This window comes from Hirundo rustica, chromosome 6 (assembly GCF_015227805.2).
Source record: "Hirundo rustica isolate bHirRus1 chromosome 6, bHirRus1.pri.v3, whole genome shotgun sequence".
Classification (NCBI taxonomy): domain Eukaryota; kingdom Metazoa; phylum Chordata; class Aves; order Passeriformes; family Hirundinidae; genus Hirundo; species Hirundo rustica.
The window spans coordinates 45,056,060-45,076,763 of NC_053455.1; the positions used below are offsets into that span (position 1 = coordinate 45,056,060).

The following is a 20,704-nucleotide window of genomic DNA, read 5'->3' on the forward strand; positions in this document are numbered from 1 at the left end:
ATTAGTGCATCGAATTAGTTCCTTTAAAAAAAAAAAAATCAAGAAAACAACAACTAAAACAAAACACATATTAGTACATTGTGAAGGTAAAAGGGAAAGGGGAACACAGGATGTTGAGCAAAAACAGAGTATAACTTTCCAAAATAAGTCAACACTATGGGCTGTCAGCAGAGAATGCTAAAAAAAAAAAAAAAAAGAGAGAGAGAGAGAGAGAGAGAGAGAGAGAGAAGAAAAAGACACTCCAAGTGGATTCCTTCTGTTTACCCAGGATTACAAAGCTGGACCTATCCCTCCTATTGTACAAATACAGTCTACAAACAGATCTCTCTTGTCTCCTCAAACATTAAATCTGAAGACAGATAATTAATTAGCTGCTTTTCACCAAGTACTCCATCTTTGTATCTCTTTGAAACCACCATCTTTTACAAACGTTCAGTCATACAAAAGGGTGAGAAAAGAGCTGGATAATCGCAGTTCTTTCCCACCTGTTTAATTTAAAGCTGAGAAGATTCATTAGCAGAAGCAGTTCCAACAAGATCACCACAATCTCACACTTTTTTTCTCATGTGATGGGGATGGAATGTGTAGGGGAAAGTAAGGACCAACACATAAATGAGTGCCTCTCTCCATCTGCTGGAACCAAGGATTTAGGTATTTTAAGAATGTTACCACACACACAAAAAAAAAATCTCCAAGATCAGTCTCAACCAGGATTCTTTTAATTTTCCCTTTTTTCGGGCATAAATACTTCAGACTGATGCCATTACTTCACTGCAACTCTTCTCAGTATTTTCAATGGTTGACTAATAAATCTGTTTATTGCTATGCCCAAATTCCGATGTTCCAGGTAGTTGGAAAATCTGTGGGGTACTGAAGCCAGGAGGTCCTGTGACACACTTGCTGCAGCAGAGGACCTAAAACACTGGCTGCACCTTTCACAGATGCAGTGGAAGGACACAGAGATCCAGCTGCTGGTACTTAGCTAAGGGCAAGTTTTAGTTGTTGAGATTTAGGTAAAATTGAGTTGTAGGTTAAGGGGTTAAGAGTTAAAATATAAGTGCCACATGCTTTGGGGCAACGTTGTAATGGTGAAACAGTAAGAAGCATTTTACTAACTGAGCATCATGGGACTTTGCCCTGGAAGGAAAGAGCAGTAGGAAACAGAGCATTTCCGTGACAATAATGATCCCTGCAGCATAGAGGAATAAAATCCTCATAAAAATTCAAAGAGCGTAGTGAAAGCTGTGGAACATTTATGTCACTGAAACCTGGAAGCAACTTCTTTTCCAACACTGCATTTTCCCAACTTTAGAAACGATAGGTGCCCTTTTCCTTTCAAACCCATCAGACCTCAGTTATTCTCATTACAAGTGGTCAGCAGCTGCCTAATGAAAGCAAGACCATATATGCATACTCCTAGAGACCCATGCTATGTTGCCCATGCTTACCAAACACTTTGGTGACACTCGTTGCCTTCAGACCCATTAAATCTGGCAGCTGATCAATTATGATGTCTCTGCTGGCCTTTGTCTTGTGAACTCTTTCAATGCTTCGTCTCTGCCAGTCAGTCCAGTAGATGTAGTCCCCCAGCAGTGTGAACCCAAATATATGTGGAAGCTTGTCTTCTAAGAGGGTTTTCCTCATTGTTCCATCAACATTTATGACCTGTGGGATGCAGGGGGAAAAAAAAAAAAAAAAGGAAAAAATAATCTTCTCCAATGTGGGTACAATTAAAATGGCAATATCAATTGTGTTTTGAACAGCTACTGCTATGCAATAACCTCTTGAAATTCCCAGCACTTCCTTTTCATGATCTGTAACTGAGGTTTTAAATAACCTCCCCTTTGCTATTATTTGGAAATTGTTTATTCAGTCTCATATTAAACCTGTACCTTGTAGGTGATTATGCTCCCTCCACCGTGCAATGCTTCTATTTTCTTGTGATTTAGGGATCTAACTTTTAATTAAGTGTTTAAGCAATATTTATTTTTTATTGCAAATATGTGTAACTCTAATGTAGTATAATATTAAACCATTAAATGCCTAAATGTGGGCAGTCAAAATCAACCATCATTTTTACCACAATTTAATAGAGTTGTAAGGCTCTGTTCATATACAGTAAACAGCAGAAGCACCCAGAATTAAATTTTTTCACATGGCAAATGACAATTACCACATCTTTCTAAACTAGTATGTGAATTTCAGTACATTCATACACACACAGTAGATATTCAAATAAATTTAAAAATGAAAACTCCACTTCAAAACTTTACAGTACTCTACAGATTTATGAAAACAATATGCATTTAGATTTGATTGGCCATAAATTAATTTCCCCAAGCTGAGCCTGTTTTGCCTATGATAGTAACAGCAGAGTGATCTCTCTCTGTCTTTATCTTGATTCACAAGCCTTTCATTGCATTTTCTCACCCCTGTCCTGCTGGGGACTGGAGTGACAGAGCTGCTTCGGTGGGCACCTGGCAGCAAGCCAAAGCCACCCCACACGAGGGACATGCACTGGATTTTCCAGCTGCCACCAGCCAAACAGCAGAGGTGAGCAGTCAGCTACTGCTACAACTGTACCCACCTATGCTGTGCACAAAAATCATCGCTATAACACATGTGAATTTGAACAGAGGCTACAATGGACACCTCTGGACTCCTTCCAGACAGAAAGCCTCCTGCTGGAGACAGTTAAAAATAACACTGGCATTCCTGCAAACTAAGTTTCAAGGGAGCTCTGTATCAGCCCATCAACTTATGATTCTTCCACGGCTCGAAGGAGTAGCAGAGCCTGAAGTTTAATTATCTTTTTATTTTGTTAAACTAAATAGAGTACATAAAAAAAAAAAAAAAAAAAAAAAGCTGTATCGGTGGTTGAAAGCCAAATGGTTCTGCAATTATGTCATTCCATCATGTCCCGGCAAACCCCAAATGCTCACTTATTTAGAACACTATCAGTCCCACAGGCAATACTGCAGGTTCAAAAGTTCGTCACGCATACTCAGGTGCTGGAGCCAAACTGGTGCCACACAAAGTAAAGAGGACACCATTTCCTTTACAAGAGCGCATCAGCAGGATGAGGATGAAACTTCCACATTCCCATCTACTTTTACAGAAACGGACAGTAGAGGTACAATTCACATACTAGAGCTGCTGACTAAAATGTACAAGAGAAGATGCACTCAAGGATGCAGACGCATTTATTGAAACCCATGCACATCTGTGGATGTTGGAGACAATGCCAAGCTGTTGAGCTTCAGGAGTCTCATGAGGTTCAACAAGGCCAAGTGCAAGATGCTGCACCTGGGTCAGGGCAAACCCTGGTACTGAAACTGGCTGGGATATGATGGGATTGAAAGCAGCCCTGCTGAAGATGTGGGCATGCTGGTAGGTGAAAAAAAATCTCCACAGGCCAGCCATGTGTGCTCATGGCCTGGAAAGTCACTCATATCCTGGGCTGGACCCAAAGCAGCGTGGCCAGCAGTAGAGGGAGGAGATTGTCCCCCTCCACTCTGCTCTGGCAAGGCCCCACCTGGAGTGCTGCATCCAGCTTTGGGGTCCCAGTACAAGAAAGACTGAGAGCCAGTTCAGAGGAGGGCCATAAAAATCATCAGGAGGCTGGAAGACTTCTGCCATGAAGAAAGGCTGAGGGAGTTAGTGTTGCTCAGCCTGGGGAAGAGAAGAGAGACCTTACTGGTGAGACTTTACTGAAGCACTCCCAAATTACAAGGCTGTTCAACACATCGGGAATGGAGATCCAAAATGTGGAATCAGACAGCAGTAAAACGTTTAACAGCTTGTATTTTGGCTAAAAAAAATGATGGAATAAACATTTGCTGTCTCCCTCTCCCAAACATTCCTCCCCAATACTACGGGAGGAACACCTACACATCCAAGCAGGCTTCCCTTGGATGCAGAAAGGACAGCTCTGACTCAGAGGATTTTTCTGAGCTGGGAGCAATTGAACCCTCTAAGTGGTAGTCACTTGACAGCAACAAGCAGGGAATGCTAACTCTCTCCCGGAGACAATCTTAGAGTAGGAGCCAGGGCAAAGCTTGAACAGGGAGGTGTCACATGCGGGTCAATACAGGTACATGCACACAGTCTTTACTTCAAATTTTGCTGCCATTCACCTTCCCAGAGACGCAGCTCCACTCTAGCATATCAAATGAAACCACAAGGATTCAAAGTAAAAATCTACAAACGAGCCTCACAATATGGCCAAAAGCACAACTCCTGTTATTAAATCAGCACCTCTCATTTCTTCAAAGGGACTGGAATAATCCCGTAAGATCTTTACCCGCTCCAAATTCAAACATCTTCTCAGCTCAACAGATCACTAAAGTTCTCTGGAAATAGCACAACATTTACCATGTTGTTCTTCTGCTGGTGGTACTGGGACTGCAAGAACCTTTATAATGTACATGTACAACATGGAGGAAAGACAAGAAAAGATAATAAAATACCATATTAACTCATCTTTTAATATCTGTCAACTAAGATCTGCTGATTGCAGACAAAAGGGAAGACTTTAAGGTGCAATCCTTATAATTTAGCACAAATTGACTAGAATAGGCTTTATTCTACTCAGGGTTTCCTTTCTTTCTCTGTAAGTGATAAATGGATCTCAAAGGATAAATGAAACACTAAATCTGTTGTGCTTTACACACGGAACACTGAAAGCTCCCCCTGAACAGCGTCACACACTGAAAGCCCCTGATTAGTCTCAAGACTTCAATAACAAATCTCCTAATGAGGCCCTGCCAAGCTCAGCTAAAATCTGTTGTGGGCAAAGTGAAATCAACATCAAACGCCTTAATGAACTGAATCACACAAAAAACACGAGAAGGTGGTAAGGTGTGATATTTTTTTAGATGCTGCTGCAATGTATGCAAAATGATTTTACAAATATTTCTAAATATAACACTCAAAAGCTCTTGGCTCTTTGAAGAAGATTAAAGTAAAACAATGCAATTAAATTCTACACATCAGCATGATTCATGTAGTCAAGCTGTATTTCAGGTGCATCTATGAAAAAACAGCTCTTCAGCATAGATACAGGACATCTTTTGACAGAACAACAAAGAGACCTCTAAGACCTTACCCCTATATTTCAGTCACTAAAAACAAAATTTATTCAATTGCTAAAGACAAAGAGGTAGTCAAATGGAAATCAGTTCTTGGGCTGAGCTAAATCACTACGTGAGCAGACAAAGCAGGTTGGCAACAGTAAAATGTCATGACTGGCATATTCAGGAGACTCATGTGGCGGGCTTGTAGCTCTGACAGTCTTGCAGACCTTGTGGAAAGCTACACTTTTCCAGTGCAGGTGACTGAGAACTGGAACAGCTCAAGGAGGCTGTGGAGTCTCCACTGTCGGAGCTATTCAAAACTGATCTGGTCATGGCCCTAAGCACCCATCTCCAGGTGACCCTACTTGAGCAGGGGTTGGACCAGCTGAGCTCCAGAGGTCCCTCCCAACCTCAACCCCTCTCTGAATGGCTTCTAGGGATTCCCACCAGCAGATTCTGAAATGGCACTTCAAGTGAACATACCCAGCCTTCTCTGGCTCAAGAAAGAACTTGTGAGGTAGATCAGGTAGGCAGCATGGAAAAGAAAACAGCAAAGTTGGCAGGGAAAGTAAAAGAAAAATGGAATGACATAGAAAACTCCTATGAGTAAAGAAGCCTGCCCCAAAAAGAGAAGAGTGAAGCAGCTGTGAGCAGTTTATACCACAGTCCATATTCAGCTGAGTGTAGGCCATTCATTAGTATTTCCAACTGCTGAAACACAGCCATCTTTCATCAATGCTTTGGGATAAAAGTGAACACCTTTTTTTTTTTTTTCTTTTTCTTTTTTTTAACGTCTGAAGGGGCCTAATGTCGGGCATGTATTGGCAGATGCTGGCAAGCAGAAAACGGAGTAACATTCAACCAAACAGTACCAGAAGACATATTATCAAAAAAGAAGAGATGGATGGACAACAGACATATCTGGTAATTTTCCGCAAAGATGGGCTGCTTGAGGCTCTCAGCAAACTGTTGCCTCAAGCATTTCGGTATACTCAAGAATTTATAAAGCAGTTCCTCATCACTGTCCATAGTTCTGACCCCCTTGACAATATTCTGGCTACCTGGTAAAAGCTGCCTCATAAACAACATTCATCAGGTTTCTATTGCTGCTACATTTCATGGATTAGTCCTACGTGTACTGTTGTGGCTCTTCTTTCAGACAAATTTTGATGATGGCATACATTTATATCATTATTTTCTGAATTCCTACATTGCTTGGTTTGTTGTAGTTCCAAACTATCATCATCCAACTACATTCAGAGCAAGCTATGAACCAAGAGAACACCGAGAATCAATCCAAATGATACTGTGAGTGCAACACCCCTGCTGAACTGTGAATAACCATTTGCTGCTTGCAAATGCATGTAGTGACCCATCACCATCCTTTTCTCTCATATTCTCTTCCTTCCTTTCAGAGATATTTCTCCCTTCTCACTGAAGAACATGCCATTGTACCTTGCTGAAGACACAGCATCACAACATACTTCTCTACTGCTACACAGATGGGCCATATTTTTACTCATAATATAAAAGCCACTTTGAGACGCTCGGCAAAGAAAATTCTGAAGAGGATCACGGGATGTCAATACTCTTTTTTTTTTTTTTTTTTTTTTTTTTTTACAATCTCCCTTCAGAAGTACCTTTGCAATCTCCTAGAGCTAAAGCACAGCAGTGGTGGCAAACCATCCCTGGTGCTTGGCTCTCTCTTGAAGCTGTGGTGGTGGCCTTCCATGGCTGTCAGGGCAGATGTGCCAGTCCTTAGAAAAGCAAAGCAAAGTAGGTGATGTGAAATACCAAATTATAGCCCTTGGTAAAAGAGCCTACACTCAAAAGTTTTTCTGACAGTCTTAGAAACAAAATTCTCTACAATCTAGCAATGTCAGCTTCTTGACAGAATACTCTAAAACTTTGCTCCAAAGGCAACAACTCCAACATATTTTCTTTATCACTTTGTTCTGTCTCATGCAAAATAAAATCTCCACTTATAAATTAATGTAAGACAGCTAAGTAGTGACTTGTTAATAACCCATAAACCAACCCAACCACCTACAAAGATGACAAATGCAATAGAATATAAATCTACAGGATAAAACTTGCCTTGAAGACAACTGTTCTCTTGGGTTGGTTGATGGTGCTAATGCACAGAACGGTCCCCCCATTATCCAAGAGGAGGCAGTCAGAGAACTGCTGAGGCGCTTGGATACTCATAAATCTATGGGCCCAGATGGGATCCATCCCAGGGTGATGAGGGAGCTGGCAGATGAGCTTGTAAAGCCACTCCCCATCATTCACCAACAGTCCTGGCTCACTGGAGAGGTTCCAGATGACTGGAAACTGGCCAATGTGACACCCATTCACAAAAAAGGTAGGAGGGAGGATCCTAGTAATTATAGGCCAGTCAGCCAGACCTCAGTACCTGGCAAGATAATGGAACAGTTTATACTGAATGTCATCACACAGAATTTACAGGATGGCCAGGGTCTCAGACCCAGCCAGCACGGGTTTAGGAGGGGTAGGTCATGTTTGACCAACCTGGTCTCCTTTTATGGCCAGGTGACTCACTTGGTGGATGCAGGAAGGGCTGTGGATGTTGTCTATTTGGATTCAGCAAGACTTTTGACACTGTCTCCCACAGCACACTCCTGGATAAGCTGGCAGCCCGTGGCTTGGACAGGAGCACTCTTTGCTGGGTTAGGAACCGGCTGGATGGCCGGGCCCAGAGAGTGGTGGTGAACGGTGCTGCATCCAGCTGGGGCCAGGCACCAGTGCTGTCCCTCAGGGGTCTGTGCTGGGGCCAGCTCTGTTCAATATTTTAATTGATGATGGGGATGAGCATATTGAGTCTTTCATTAGTAAATTTGTGGATGACACTAAGCTGGGAGCGTGTGTCGATCTGTTGGAAGGTAGGAGGGCTCTGCAGAGAGATCTGGACCAGTTGGATGGATGGGCAGAGTCTAACAAGATGAGGTTTAACAAGTCCAAGTGCCGAGCCCTGCCCTTTGGCCACAATAACCCCCTGCAGCATTATAGGCTGGGGACGGTGTGGCTGCAGGAAAGGGACCTGGGGGTGCTGGTGCCAGCAGCTGAACGCGAGCCAGCAGCGTGCCCAGGTGGCCAAGAGGGCCAATGGCATCCTGGCCTGGATCAGGAATGGTGTGGCCAGCAGGAGCAGGGAGGTGACTCTTCCCCTGTACTCAGCACTGGTGAGGCCACACCTTGAGTGCTGTGTCCAGGTCTGGGCCCCTCAGTTTGGGAAGGACGTTGGGACGCTTGAGCGTGTCCAGAGGAGGCAACAAGGCTGGGGAGGGGCTTGGAGCAGAAGACCTGTGAGGAACGACTGAGGGAGCTGGGGTTGCTCAGCCTGGAGAAAAGGAGACTCAGAGGTGACCTTATCACTCTCTACAACTCCCTGAAGGGTGGTTGTAGACAGCTGGGGGTTGGTCTCTTTCTCCAGGCAGCAACTGACAGAACAAGAGGAAGCAGTCTCAGGCTGCACCAAGGGTTGGACAGGTTGGACATTAGGAAAAAGTTTTCCACAGAAAGAGTGATAAAGTACTGGAATAGTCTGCCCGGGGAGGTGGTGGAGTCACCATCCCTGGATGTGTTTAAAAAGAGACTGGATGTGGCACTCGATGCCATGATCTGGTTGAGGTGTTAGGGCATGGGTTGGACTCGATGATCTTGAAGGTCTCTTCCAACCTACACATTCTGTGATTCTGCGAAAAAGTGGTAGTTTATTGTGATCCACCATTTTCCCTGGGAATAATATAAACAGAACATATTCTTATCCTTGTGCTCATGTAATCACCATGTGAAGCAGTTATTTATTTGCAGTGTTGATCTGTTCATATTTTTCCATATCAAAGCACCTTCACACCTAGCATTCTCTTAGGATTTCACAACATTTTTTTAGTTCCACAGAGAGACAGACTTTCCAAAATATGAGCACATGAAATAGGCTGTAGCAGACACTGATAGATGGATGAACTTCTTCTTGTCAGAAAGGCTGCATTAACATGATGGTGATTTTGAACCTGCTTATGTTTTACAAGCCTCTTCTAGGAGCAGCTATTGTCCTCCATGATTTACATCAGCCTGGCATTTCCAGAACTTTTTTTCTTCTTACAGCAGATCAGAGGATTAAGGGTGCAGCTGGTCAATTCTGTAACTTATCTCTCATAACCAGGAACACGATCACATACTTCAAAACTACTTAAAAGGGGAAAAGTTAAACACAAAAAATAATTTATGGCAATGGCTGGCTAGACCCTAAAGCACACAGAAACTACTTAATTAGTATTCCAGTTTTATTTTTGGGAAGAAGTTGCAATTTAATGCACCTGAGGGAAATTTTACCTTCTGTAAATACTTCTTCATTCTCAAATTCTGACCACTCTGAGTTTAAAGGGGCATGCAACAACTCTGAAATTTAGCTAACACCCATTATGAAAACAATATGCTTTTCCAACTTCTAGATAACTAGTCTGGGAAAAGTGAAAAAGAATTTAAACGTTTTACAAGAATATTTTTAAAACTCATGTAGCTTACTTTTTCCCTACTTCTCTCCTGATTTCCTAATACTTCCAAGGGACTGGAATAATCCCGTAAGATCTTCTCTCCTTTCCAAATTCAAACATTTCTCAACTCAATAGACCACTACAAGTCTGAGGAAACAGCACATCATGCAAATATTTACCATGTTGTTCTTCTACTGGTGATATTGGGACTGCAAGAACATCTATAAACGTATATGGATGACATGAAGGAAAGACGTGAAAAGAAATGCAATGAGCTGGATATGAGAAAAAAATTGTGGTAAATGTTTGAGTCCAAAAAACAAATCAGCAATTTCAGCAGTCAACTGGAATTTCTTAAGAAGTCAAAAGGATGCCAAAACCAGCAGCTACAATAGATCTTGATGAAGAAAGTGGCACCAATACTGGTCAATCTTTCCAAAGAAAAAACATGCCTCCTGTCCAATGTTACCATGCTTAACATTAACTTGTAATGAAATATAAAGTAAGATGAATGTAGTATGTACTACTGCTATTTTAATCTTTTTTGTTTCCTTCCCCCAAAATATGTGGATTTTAGTGTTTTTTTCAAAAATAATCTTTTTATGTCACAGACAATGAGAGGTTCCTGAACAATTGATTGAGAAACACTCATCAAGCATGGCCCCCTCCTGAGGCCTTACAATTCAAGGTCTCCTGCAGCCAGCCTCTGTCCACAGCAAACTGAGATCCAGCTACTGGTGTTTTGTCCAGCACAGTGGGACCCCTTGCTCAGAACTCAACTTCTTAGCATTGCCCTGGAGAATTGTAACAGATTCTTTTTCTCAGCCTCACCACAGTGCAATTATCTGAAGTCACTTGTAGCTCTTCACACCCTCTTCATACCGTGGTAGGCACATACTGAGCTTCAAAGAGCTCAGTAATGAATCCCTTATGCTCTAAGTCACCACAAGTGTCATGCACAGAAATTCCCCAGGAAGTCAAAGGTTAAATAGACCCTAGATTAGCTGACATGTCCATTTGTGGCACTACACCTGGAAGAATGGATGCTTTTATCCTAATGTAAAAACCTATCCGCCAAGCCTCATGTACCTTCCTTTGTTATTCCTCAGAAGCTGAATCAAAGTTCTCTCATTAAATATTTCTATTGAGGGAGACATGAAATATTAATCTAATACAAACACAACCAAAGGCAGTGGGCATGCAATGCCACCTTGGAGGGAGGCAGTGAAAGTCGAAGGACTCCTGTATGCATTGACAAACATTCATACCATTCCTCATCTCATTAAGCTTCCTGGCACAAGTAAACAACAAATGCTAATGATTCCCTTCTATGTGTACCATTTATAGAAAGTACATTGCGATAGACTAACCCAGTAAATCCAGTCTTACACACCATCAGGCAGGGTGTATGTCAACATGGCAGAAGTAAAAGCCATGCACAGAAAGCTGAACCAGGTTGTCCACAGTCAGCTGGAGTATCTACAGCTGCACAGAGGCCAGCCTACCACACTGTGCTAACACAACTTCACTGCCATCTCCGGCAGAACTAGCCCAGGTGCCTCTGACAGCTGAAATGTGTCTCCAAAAGAACAGATAATGCCAAGGCCTCCTGCCTTGGTAAGAGCCTGCGCTCCACTGTCACTTGGGATAAGTGACACTATCAATCATATCTATTTGAGGCACTATTAATATTAGTAAGTTCTGCAAAGTAGCATTCAGAGAGTTTATGGAAAAAAATGCGCTTACCAGATGGTCTCCAGTCCCTACAAATGGTTAAAGGCTAAAAAGGCAAAACATTTAACTTTTAGCCATCACAATCTTGATCCAAGCTACCTTCCTCACTGCTAAGCCTGGCAAGACAGACCCTTAGAGGATGTTCTGAAGCTCAACCTACAGGAAACCAAGTCCTGCACAGCTGAAGGTCCTGTCTCTGATGCCTGTGGTACAGAATGCGTTCTGTGGTGTCACACAGGGAGGGTGCCACTACCGCAGCCAAAACGTGTGAGTCTCTGGTGGGGTAAATGTAGCACAAGAAGACGCTCCATTACATTGCTCTCTCTTCATCAGCCCTTTCTGCAGGCCAAACCACCACATGAATTACCAGAATGTTACCTTTTTCATGCAGCTCTCACAGTTGCATAATCTAATTGACCCACCCCGAGGTGGGTTCTTAAACACCTTGAGGTTCCTGATGGTAAATCAAAGTAAGGTTGTTCATTAAGAGCTTCCCAGATCAAACCAACATGAAATAGTGGAGTCAAAAGTTTAGTCAAAATTTAGGATGTCCTTTTAGCTTACAAGACAAATTTTCAGGGCATGATTCCCTGTACCCCTACAATAGTAAATAAAAGAGGTGTATTTAGCCTCTGCTGGTAAGAGAAGAGCAGATATAACATCTTCAGGCAGTCAGCTACAATCAACTGCAACTTGCAAACTGCTCCTCTGCCTTTATCAGGCTGGTCTACGGTTACACTTAAGAGCTCTACTCGAAAAGAAAAGTACCTATGAGTCCCTTCTACCTGAAGTTGAGCAGTTAGCTTGGGAATCAAGAAGATGATTGGGTTTTATAGCTCAAATATTAGACAAAGAGAGATCCCAGTGTGTACCCTCAAGTAAGTCACCCCATCTCTCCAATTATTTCTATGCATGCATGAAATGGATAAATTTTTTTCCTCTTTTCCGAACCTTGCCTTGTCTGTTCAAACTGCTTCTCAATACCAAGGAAAGGAGACAAGATCTTTCACAGCACAGTTCAGAATTTGTAGGCGGTTCTGCTCAGTCCAGTTCAAGAAGAAGCTGCTCCTCCTCACTCCCCTGTTCACATTGACACCTTCTTGCCAGGCCAGCACAAGTACTTGTGTGGCAGAAAATGTATCAGACTGAAAAATATAAACCTTTCTGGCTGGTATTTTTCAGCTGGATCAGTTCCCTGCTGTTTTTCCACATGGCTGCACAGAGTGCTATGCCAGCCAGGACAGAGCAGGAACACACTATGACAGAGGAAGGGCTGGGACTGCCTTCAGGTACTGATGTGAAGAACTTGCGTAACAATAAAGCAGTAAATAATTGATGACTAACACGTTATATACTCGACAACCTTACCCTGGAGGGCTGACATTAAATTAGAAACTAATCACAAAGCTTGTGCTTTCTTAATCCTATGCAAATGCCCCAAAAGCTTATATTTAATGTGAAACCAGCATTATCTGACAACACTTAATCCCAGGTAAAAGGGGCAAAACACAACCTGTGCACACGACTGAGTGACCCACAGGGTATGTCTGCAAAGCCAAGCAACGAAAACTGACCCAACACCAATCTTCCTGTAATCTGCCAACTAATGACTTTCTCTCGGAATACCTAAAATCCAAAATGCCACACTTGCTTTCACATTATTTGTTATGTATGAAAGTTGAGGGCTCTGATGACAGGGAGAAGAGCACAGCTTTTTCACCCTGAACTTGAAGAGGAGGCAACAATTTCAGCTTCTTGCCTCCTAAGATTTGTCTTTCTGCCCTGTATTCCCCTGACTGTGCAAACACTGGACTGGGATAAAACCTTATCTTAACAGAGATTGCAACGTGATGCTTCCAAGTCTAGAAGGCTCCAGCAGAAAACCAGGTTTCAGTTTTAGAGGTGGGGATGAGAAACCTACATTTTAAAAATACTTAATTAATGGCAGTATTTCCCTCCCTGAAGGGCAGCACAACTGAAAACCTGCTACTACAGGAGACTGGGTTTACAAGAGAATGACAATGAAACATCAGTAACTACATTTCCACTGTTTTGGATTGAAGGGCTTGTTTTTTTTTTCAAGGATGTTTATTTCTAAAGGAGTTCTTTCTGTAGCTGACAAGCAGCTGCTCCCATGGCAGCTCAGGCTAGAGCAAGAGTGATGGAGTAGTAGATGGAAAAAATAAAGCATTTTGTGTGAGCCGCAAACACACTCCTCTAACAGTGTATTTTAATGTAGGTAAAGGCAGAACTGCTGATGACTCAACTCCTATCTCCCAGGCACCCAAACTAAATGGATCAATTGTCGCCCTGCCGCGTCAAGGGAAAGCCCCGAGCTTAAAAATAATCGAAAGATGAGAGAGCTATTGAGGTAAATAGCATATGCACACCCAGCTTCTCTTCTTCTATAGATACCTGGTTTGGTTCACTGTTGGAGTTAGAAACTAGGACCAGATGGACTTTGGCCTCAGCCCACATGCCCTTTTAAAGTTCTAAGTAATTGAATAGAAAGTCCTGAAAGGAACAAGAAGTAAAGTTGACTTAGAAAGAAAGGCTACAAACGATCATCTGAGGAAAGTATTTCCTACCTTCTGATACTAATTAGGAGGGGAAGAATCTCCAAATCCGAATCCTCAAGGCCCCTGAGGTCAAATATGATTTTAGCTGTACTCATGCTCTTAAAGGAAAGAGAGGTATCACAGCAGATCACCAGCTACTTGCTGAGGTCCTTCAAATGCCTCTTCAAACAATACAATTCTCAAGTGCAAGAGGAGGGAGAGCTTGAACTGATTAATGTCAACTCAAAACTGAGTCCCACATTAACAGTAGACAAGAGTTTGTATCTAGAATGGACATGACCTTTCTGGTTCGTAATACATTCAATAGAGAAATAAGAGGTGAAAAGGCCAAGCCAATGCTGTTCAATACTCCTGGCTTTGAAAGAACTCCACCAAATATGATATCCATACACAGCAGTGAGCATCCAGGCTGGATGCAACTTTCACCTGTTAAAGTAACACAAAATCATAGAATGTGAAAGGTTGGAACATAAAGCCATAACCTTACTACTACAGTTGTTCATGTCGTTATGTTTAGGAATACATGGCATGACATTGCTGCCTTTTTTTAATTTTTTTTTTAATGCAGTATAAAATCACGTTTTCTAAATTAAACAAAACTATCTGCACTCATGTTATCAGTCTACTTTCCAATACTTGTACAGAAAGTTTTCAATTACTCAGAAACACATGCTTAAGCTTTATTTAAAACTGATGGACCTTATGACAACAATATAAAGCTTTGAGGAGCCACTGATAAGCTGCCTATAAGAACACACAAAAAAAATTCTAAAATTCTGCATGAAATTCCTGAAATCCTGAACTAAGGCTTACACACACAAAAACAACCCCCAACTCCCCCCCTTCCCCAAAAAAAGTGCAGTTCATTTCAGTAATACAGAATGAAGGCAATGCAAACTTTTTTTCCTCATTTCTTAAGGAATTAGAGAGAAGGCTATTCTCAGCTTAGAAGAGGCCAATGGCAGAAATGAAAGATGTAGCAAGGGTATTCACAGAAGCCTCCTCAGGAGGCAGATACCCAATATCAGAAATCATATTCTACTGGAAAATTAGTTTAAAAGCTGTTTCTGTGAAAACAGTTACATAATCAAAGAATGTTTCCTGAAAATACTTATGTGTAAAAAGGAATCTTAGCATTTTTCAGCCAAGAAAAACTGAAGTACGGTAACTCAAACAGTATTATTTCTTCTCGTGTTAGTACCTCTAGAAATGCATATGAAGAATTCTAGCTCTCTTTGCTTGCCTGTTGAAGAGGTATGTGAATACAAGAAGCTGGTTCTCCTGGATCTTGTTGCAACACTAATTAATACACCTAGGAAAAATTTCTTAAATTTGATTCTCCTCTTGCTTTGGATTAAAGGCTACAAAAGCCAGTGTTGTGCCACAGGTATCTAGAAGAAGCCTTCTTTTCCCCACGTGGATGCTTGGCTCCACTTGAGAAAATGGAAGGCAGCAGTAGAGGTTTTTAGATGCTCGTTTGCCTCTCTTAACGCAGCTGAGGTTATAAATCTATTACACAATAGCCCAGCAACTCCATGATCATTTTCAACCGCTGGAAGAGTCAGTTCAAGAACTTTTCCTACCCATCAAACTTTGCAGCTCATTCTCATTTCCTCCTGTGCCAGCACCCGCCCTTCTGTGGCTGTACAGCCAGTGGGACTAAGAATTTGATTCAGCGTAAGACCTGAAACTTGTCCTGTCCTCTCTCAGCTATAGGGCTGTGTGAATAAAGTCCAAGTTAAGCAAGACATCCTAAGAATGAGCCACTCTGAAACACAAGAATGGCACATTCTTCTCTTGAATTCCAGTCTCAGACTTCCAGAACAATTGCAAGGTGTAAACTGCTAAACTGACAGAAATAGTGTAAAGAGCTACATCTCTTGGCCATTCATTTATTTTTGCAGGTGTAATGCACACTACATCTTATGAATACAGGTAGCTTGATTACCCTTGGACAAAGCATTCATACAGAGCTCGAGGCCCACATGACACTACTTCTGCATTTAGCCTTTTCTGTGGCAAGGTCAATGACTATCTACACAGACTGTACCAAAGTATCCTGCACAAGCTGGGTGTCCCCCAGCTGGAAAGCAGCTTGGCAGAGAAGGATCTGGGGGTCCTGGTGGAGACCAAGCTGAATATGTGCCCTTGGTAGAAGGAGGGTGATGGTAATCTGGGCTGCATCAGGAGGAGTGCTGCCAGCAGGCCAAGGGAGGCAATCCTCCTCTACTCAGCAGTGACGAGGTTTCCCCTGGAGTACTATGTCCAGTTCCACGATCCTCAGCACAAAAAGATGTGGACGTGCTGGTGTGGGTACAGCAAAAGGCTACAAAGGTGATCAGCACCTTTCTTATTAAAAAAAAAAAAAAAAAAAAAAAAGAGAAGAAGAAGAAGAAGGAGATTGCTGGGGAGGATGAAGCCAGAAAGCCCTATAAATATTATTGCTTAGATTCTGAGAATGTGAAACCTGTAAGTGAGATAGAATTGAAAGTACATTTTGATGTTTGAGATGTCCTAGCTACTGGATGTCTGGGAAAACAGTTATGTGACCAGCTGAAGGTCACCTGCAGCCAGACCCAGAGGTCAAATGGAATGTTCTGTCTCACCCCCAATGTATGGTTCATCCCACACCTGTAACCCTCCCCTGAAGTATCAGGCATCTGTAACCCCATTGGCCCAAGTCCTGTTCCAGCCCACCTTGAAGACCCCTGATAAGGGGTCCCCAGGGGGCTGGACCCTCTTTTTGCCTGGCACCCTTCCCCAAGGACTTTCCTCTCTTGGAATTTCCTCTCCCCCACTCCCTACCTCTCCCTTCCCCCACCTTCCCAGGCCTTGCCACGAGCTGCAGCCTGGCAGCTCAGAGCAAGGCCCCACATCCCTTACAATAAACCTCATCTTCTAAAACCCAACTTCAGAGATCTCTCTTCTACATTCATCCACACCGTCCTGGAGTCTACAGCAGTGAAGTAATTTCTACAGGAGATATGTCTGTTTAGCCTGGAGAAGGCTCAGGGAAAATCTCATTAATGTATGTAGATATCTGCAGGAAAGGAGTAAAAAACACAGAGCCATGCTACTTTTCAGTAGCACCCAGTGACAATTAACTCTGACTCAAGCCCAGGTGATACCCTCTGAACATGAGAAAATACTTTTTCACTGTAAGACTGTCCAAGCCATGGCACAGGTTGCCCAGGAGGCTGTGGAGTCTCCATCCTTGGAGATGTTCAGAAGTTAAGTGGTCAGGGCAACCAGTTCTAGGCGGCCCTGCCTGAGCGTGGGGCTGGACATGACCTCAGAGGTCCCTTCTTGCATCAGCAATTCTGGGATTCTGTGTGACTGCTGTTTTAAAAAGCCCTTTTAAACTGAAAAACAAGGAGATGAGTGCTTCCCACCTCCACTATTTGCACTCCAGCTCGCACTCTGTAAATCCCTTCACGTTGTGGTCTCCAGCACATATGGAATCCATTGTGAACAGACAATCTGCCAGCTCTGAGAACACCAACACTGTTATAAAACAAGAAACTTTGACCCTGTTTTTGGCACAATTATGTTAGTAAGGCCCAAACATAACCATAAGAGAAGGGGGAAAAATGCTGCCTTTTTTTTTTTTTTTTTTTTTTTTTTAATTAGATTAAGAGAAAAAAAGCTGCACTGTGGCACATTACAGAACTTCTAACTTCTCTTCCAGATTTAAAAAAAAAAAAAAAAAAAAAAAAGTACTTCAGAACTGAGTCTTACAGGGTAAACTTAGGTTTCAGATATATTTCCTAGCATTGCTTAAAACTTATGCATAATTAACAATGCAAAATTTCTGTCTGGTTTTGCTATCTAGAGGTAATTACCACCCCACAAGAGTAAAGTCTCCCACATGTAGCCTAAAGCTGCATCTTTCTAGACAGTCTTTGTAAGCATACTCTGAAGTAAAAATAGGTGAAAACCCACTCTTGAAATCGTGTTTTTCTTCATAGCCCCACACCTTCTCATACACTTGACAAAATATTTAGTAGGAGAAGAGGAAGAGCATCTGCAGTATCACTGCAGATTACAGAAGACTTTTTGTCATATCTATGTGGTTTCATTCAATTAAAAAAACCTCACTGTAACGCATTAGAAAAACCTGAGGAATTGTTGTGGTTGGGCAAACCTGCATGCCACATGTCAGACTAGCAGGAGACTTCACACCAAGGATGCCCTGGATCTAAAATTCATTTTGACATAGTAATGAAAAAACCTCTTGACAACAACAGACTATTACCAAAGGAAAAAAAAATATTTCTCTCATTCAGTACTGCATGGGTTCAGGAAACTCTTGTGATTGTAGTTTGAGACATGGGTATCAGATCCAGCTTTTGATATATCAAGAGAACACACTACTAGTAAACAAATATCGCTCAGATACATTATTATCCTCCTCTCAGTCTACATTAATTTTAGGAAAGCACTTGCATACTTTGAATTTGTTCTTCCTAGAGCTTGTGGTTAATGAAAGCAAACGACGTAGCTGCCTTGTCATTTGAATTATTGAAAAAGCACAAGACTGGGGGGCAGGGGGGAAGCTTCCTAACCAAAGGCCATGGTTTCAGTGACTCCCAGTGCTCTGTTCATGGCACTACGTATTTCTCCCAGCGCCTGCAGGCTCATGCACCTCCTCTAAGCATACACACATGGACAGTGCAAAAATGCTTCTCCTCTAAGAGGTTACTTTTCACAATGGAATGAACAACAACAAAAAAAAGAAGTGCAACATCTGATTTTAGTGTTGCAGTCACTGTCTTCTCTTTATGAACTGTATTAAGTATTCAAATACCCCTTTTCGACTGTGTGGTCAAGATGCAGCCTACCTCAACATACCACAGCTAATATTCCACTCACTCCTACAGCCAACTTTAAAACAAAGCAGCTCATAAAAAGGCTAGACAGTCTGCTTTAGCTACCTTCTGCCTTTTCATTTAAGAAGTCTGCTGCAAAAGTACAGCAGATACTCAGAATGAGACACTGCTGCATTCATAGTTCATGAGTATAAACCATTCCCTCCAGCCTCCTACTCAAGGGTCAAGTCCAGCTCCAGAGAGCCATGGTTGAGGTGCATGTCTTGCAAAACATCCCACCTACAGGGGTCTAGGTATTAAGCTCCCAGTACCAGCTAAAACACGACTGGGCTGTGGAGATAACCCCTCAACCCTTTACCACAGACCTCTGCCAACCCTGTATGGTATTTTAGTAATTTCTTATTTAGCAACCTCAGTAACTGCCAGTGTTTTTTATTTCCATGATAATCTCCACCACGTTTGCAGGCCTGCAAATGGACATAAATATTCAACTTCTTTTCTAAAGTTAGATTTAGACTTTGGCTCAAAGGACAGGGCCCTCACACTTGTGAAGCATTCTACTCCTGTTCCAAAAAGGGCTCAGCATTCCTGCTTTAGCTCCAGCTATCCTTTTAATCTCATACCTTGCACAGCACTCCTGGCTTTATGGCTGCTGTCCCATTCACTGGAAAGCACAGAACGAAAGGCTGTGTTTCAGGGATGAGACTTGCCTCTTCAAAAACCTGGTCCTTGGATGTCCACCTGCACATCTGTTTTTCAGTCTGCTCATGTTTTATTTTTATTTATTTATAATTTGATGAAAGTCATTAATGTGTATGCACCAAATCATCAGTTTCCCTTGTGCAGTATCTCCCACCAAGGCACTCCCAGTGCCTTCACCACTGCTGATGGAACAAGGGAAACAGGAAGCTGCGAGCCAAAGAGCACCTAACAGACTTCTACTCTGACAGAGACTGAAAAAACAGCGCTCTTTTGCCTCTGAGAGGCAATCCAATCCCCTGATTTTTGGAAAGAGGACTTGTATGTTCAGAAACAAATGATCTGTGGATAGGCACAGGGCAACGGCGACCAGGGATTCAGTTCCAGAAAACAGAAAATACCTTGCACTGCAGCTGCTCTACGTCCTACTGTGTCCTTGCCCACAGAGCAGAGGATTCTCAAAGTAGCTGTGAAGCATCAATAGCCCCTGGGTAATGCACTGCCACTGTCAGCAGTGCAGATGCACATTTTTTTCTTTGTGCAGTTCTGGACTTAAATACAAAGTTTTGCTGGTTTTAGACTCTATTCGAACATGGCAAGTTGTGGCCACTGCTCAAGAAATAGCTCAAGATGGGACCTGGATGGCTTGCAGTGTCTGAGAGGGACCAGCTGATACACGCTTCTTGTTTCGGGGGAAAAGATCTTTTTGCCAGTTTACAGTGTGCAACACCCAGTCAGAACTGTGGGATCTGACTGTGCTCACCTTGACTGCTGAGGGTCACAAGATTTTTCCCCTCTTCATCAAGTCACTGCTGATATGACCATGATCCACATTACCCTTCAGCCAGAGTAAAAGATGAATTTGGTAGGGAACTTCTGGTGCAGCAGAGCTCAAGGGAAAGGAGCAAAGCAAAACCAGGGTGACAAATGCAAATGTGGCCAAAAAAAAAAAAAAGCCTACTCCTCTGGTTGGGGCAGAGCAGAATGCAGCTGGAACACAGCCAACATTAAATACTTATTAAAAAATAAGCAATCAAGAGCTGAATCACTAATTGCACCTGCAGTATTAACACTCAAAATGCCATTCCTCCTGATTCTACAAACTTCTGGAGACTCACAAACCTTCTGTTTTACTCTGTGAGGAAGAAGTAGGATGACTTTTTCCTTTGTTCCTGCTACTGGCCACCTGCAAGACTGAACTAGTCTCTTCATTTCAGTGCTTGTGTCTCTTCCTCTCCCCTGTAGTTTTTTCTATTTAGCTTTGGGGCTTT

At 42.5% G+C, this 20,704-nt stretch overlaps 1 protein-coding gene across 1 annotated transcript in view; it reads right to left on the reverse strand.

Annotated features, from left to right (window-relative positions):
* LRP5 (LDL receptor related protein 5) overlaps positions 1-20,704 on the reverse strand; it is a 133,436-nt gene that overhangs the window by 26,147 nt on the left and 86,585 nt on the right. The window contains exon 8 of the mRNA XM_040066760.2: positions 1,449-1,665. Within this exon, the coding sequence (XP_039922694.1) occupies positions 1,449-1,665 (217 nt within the window). The remainder of the gene's footprint in view (positions 1-1,448; positions 1,666-20,704) is intronic.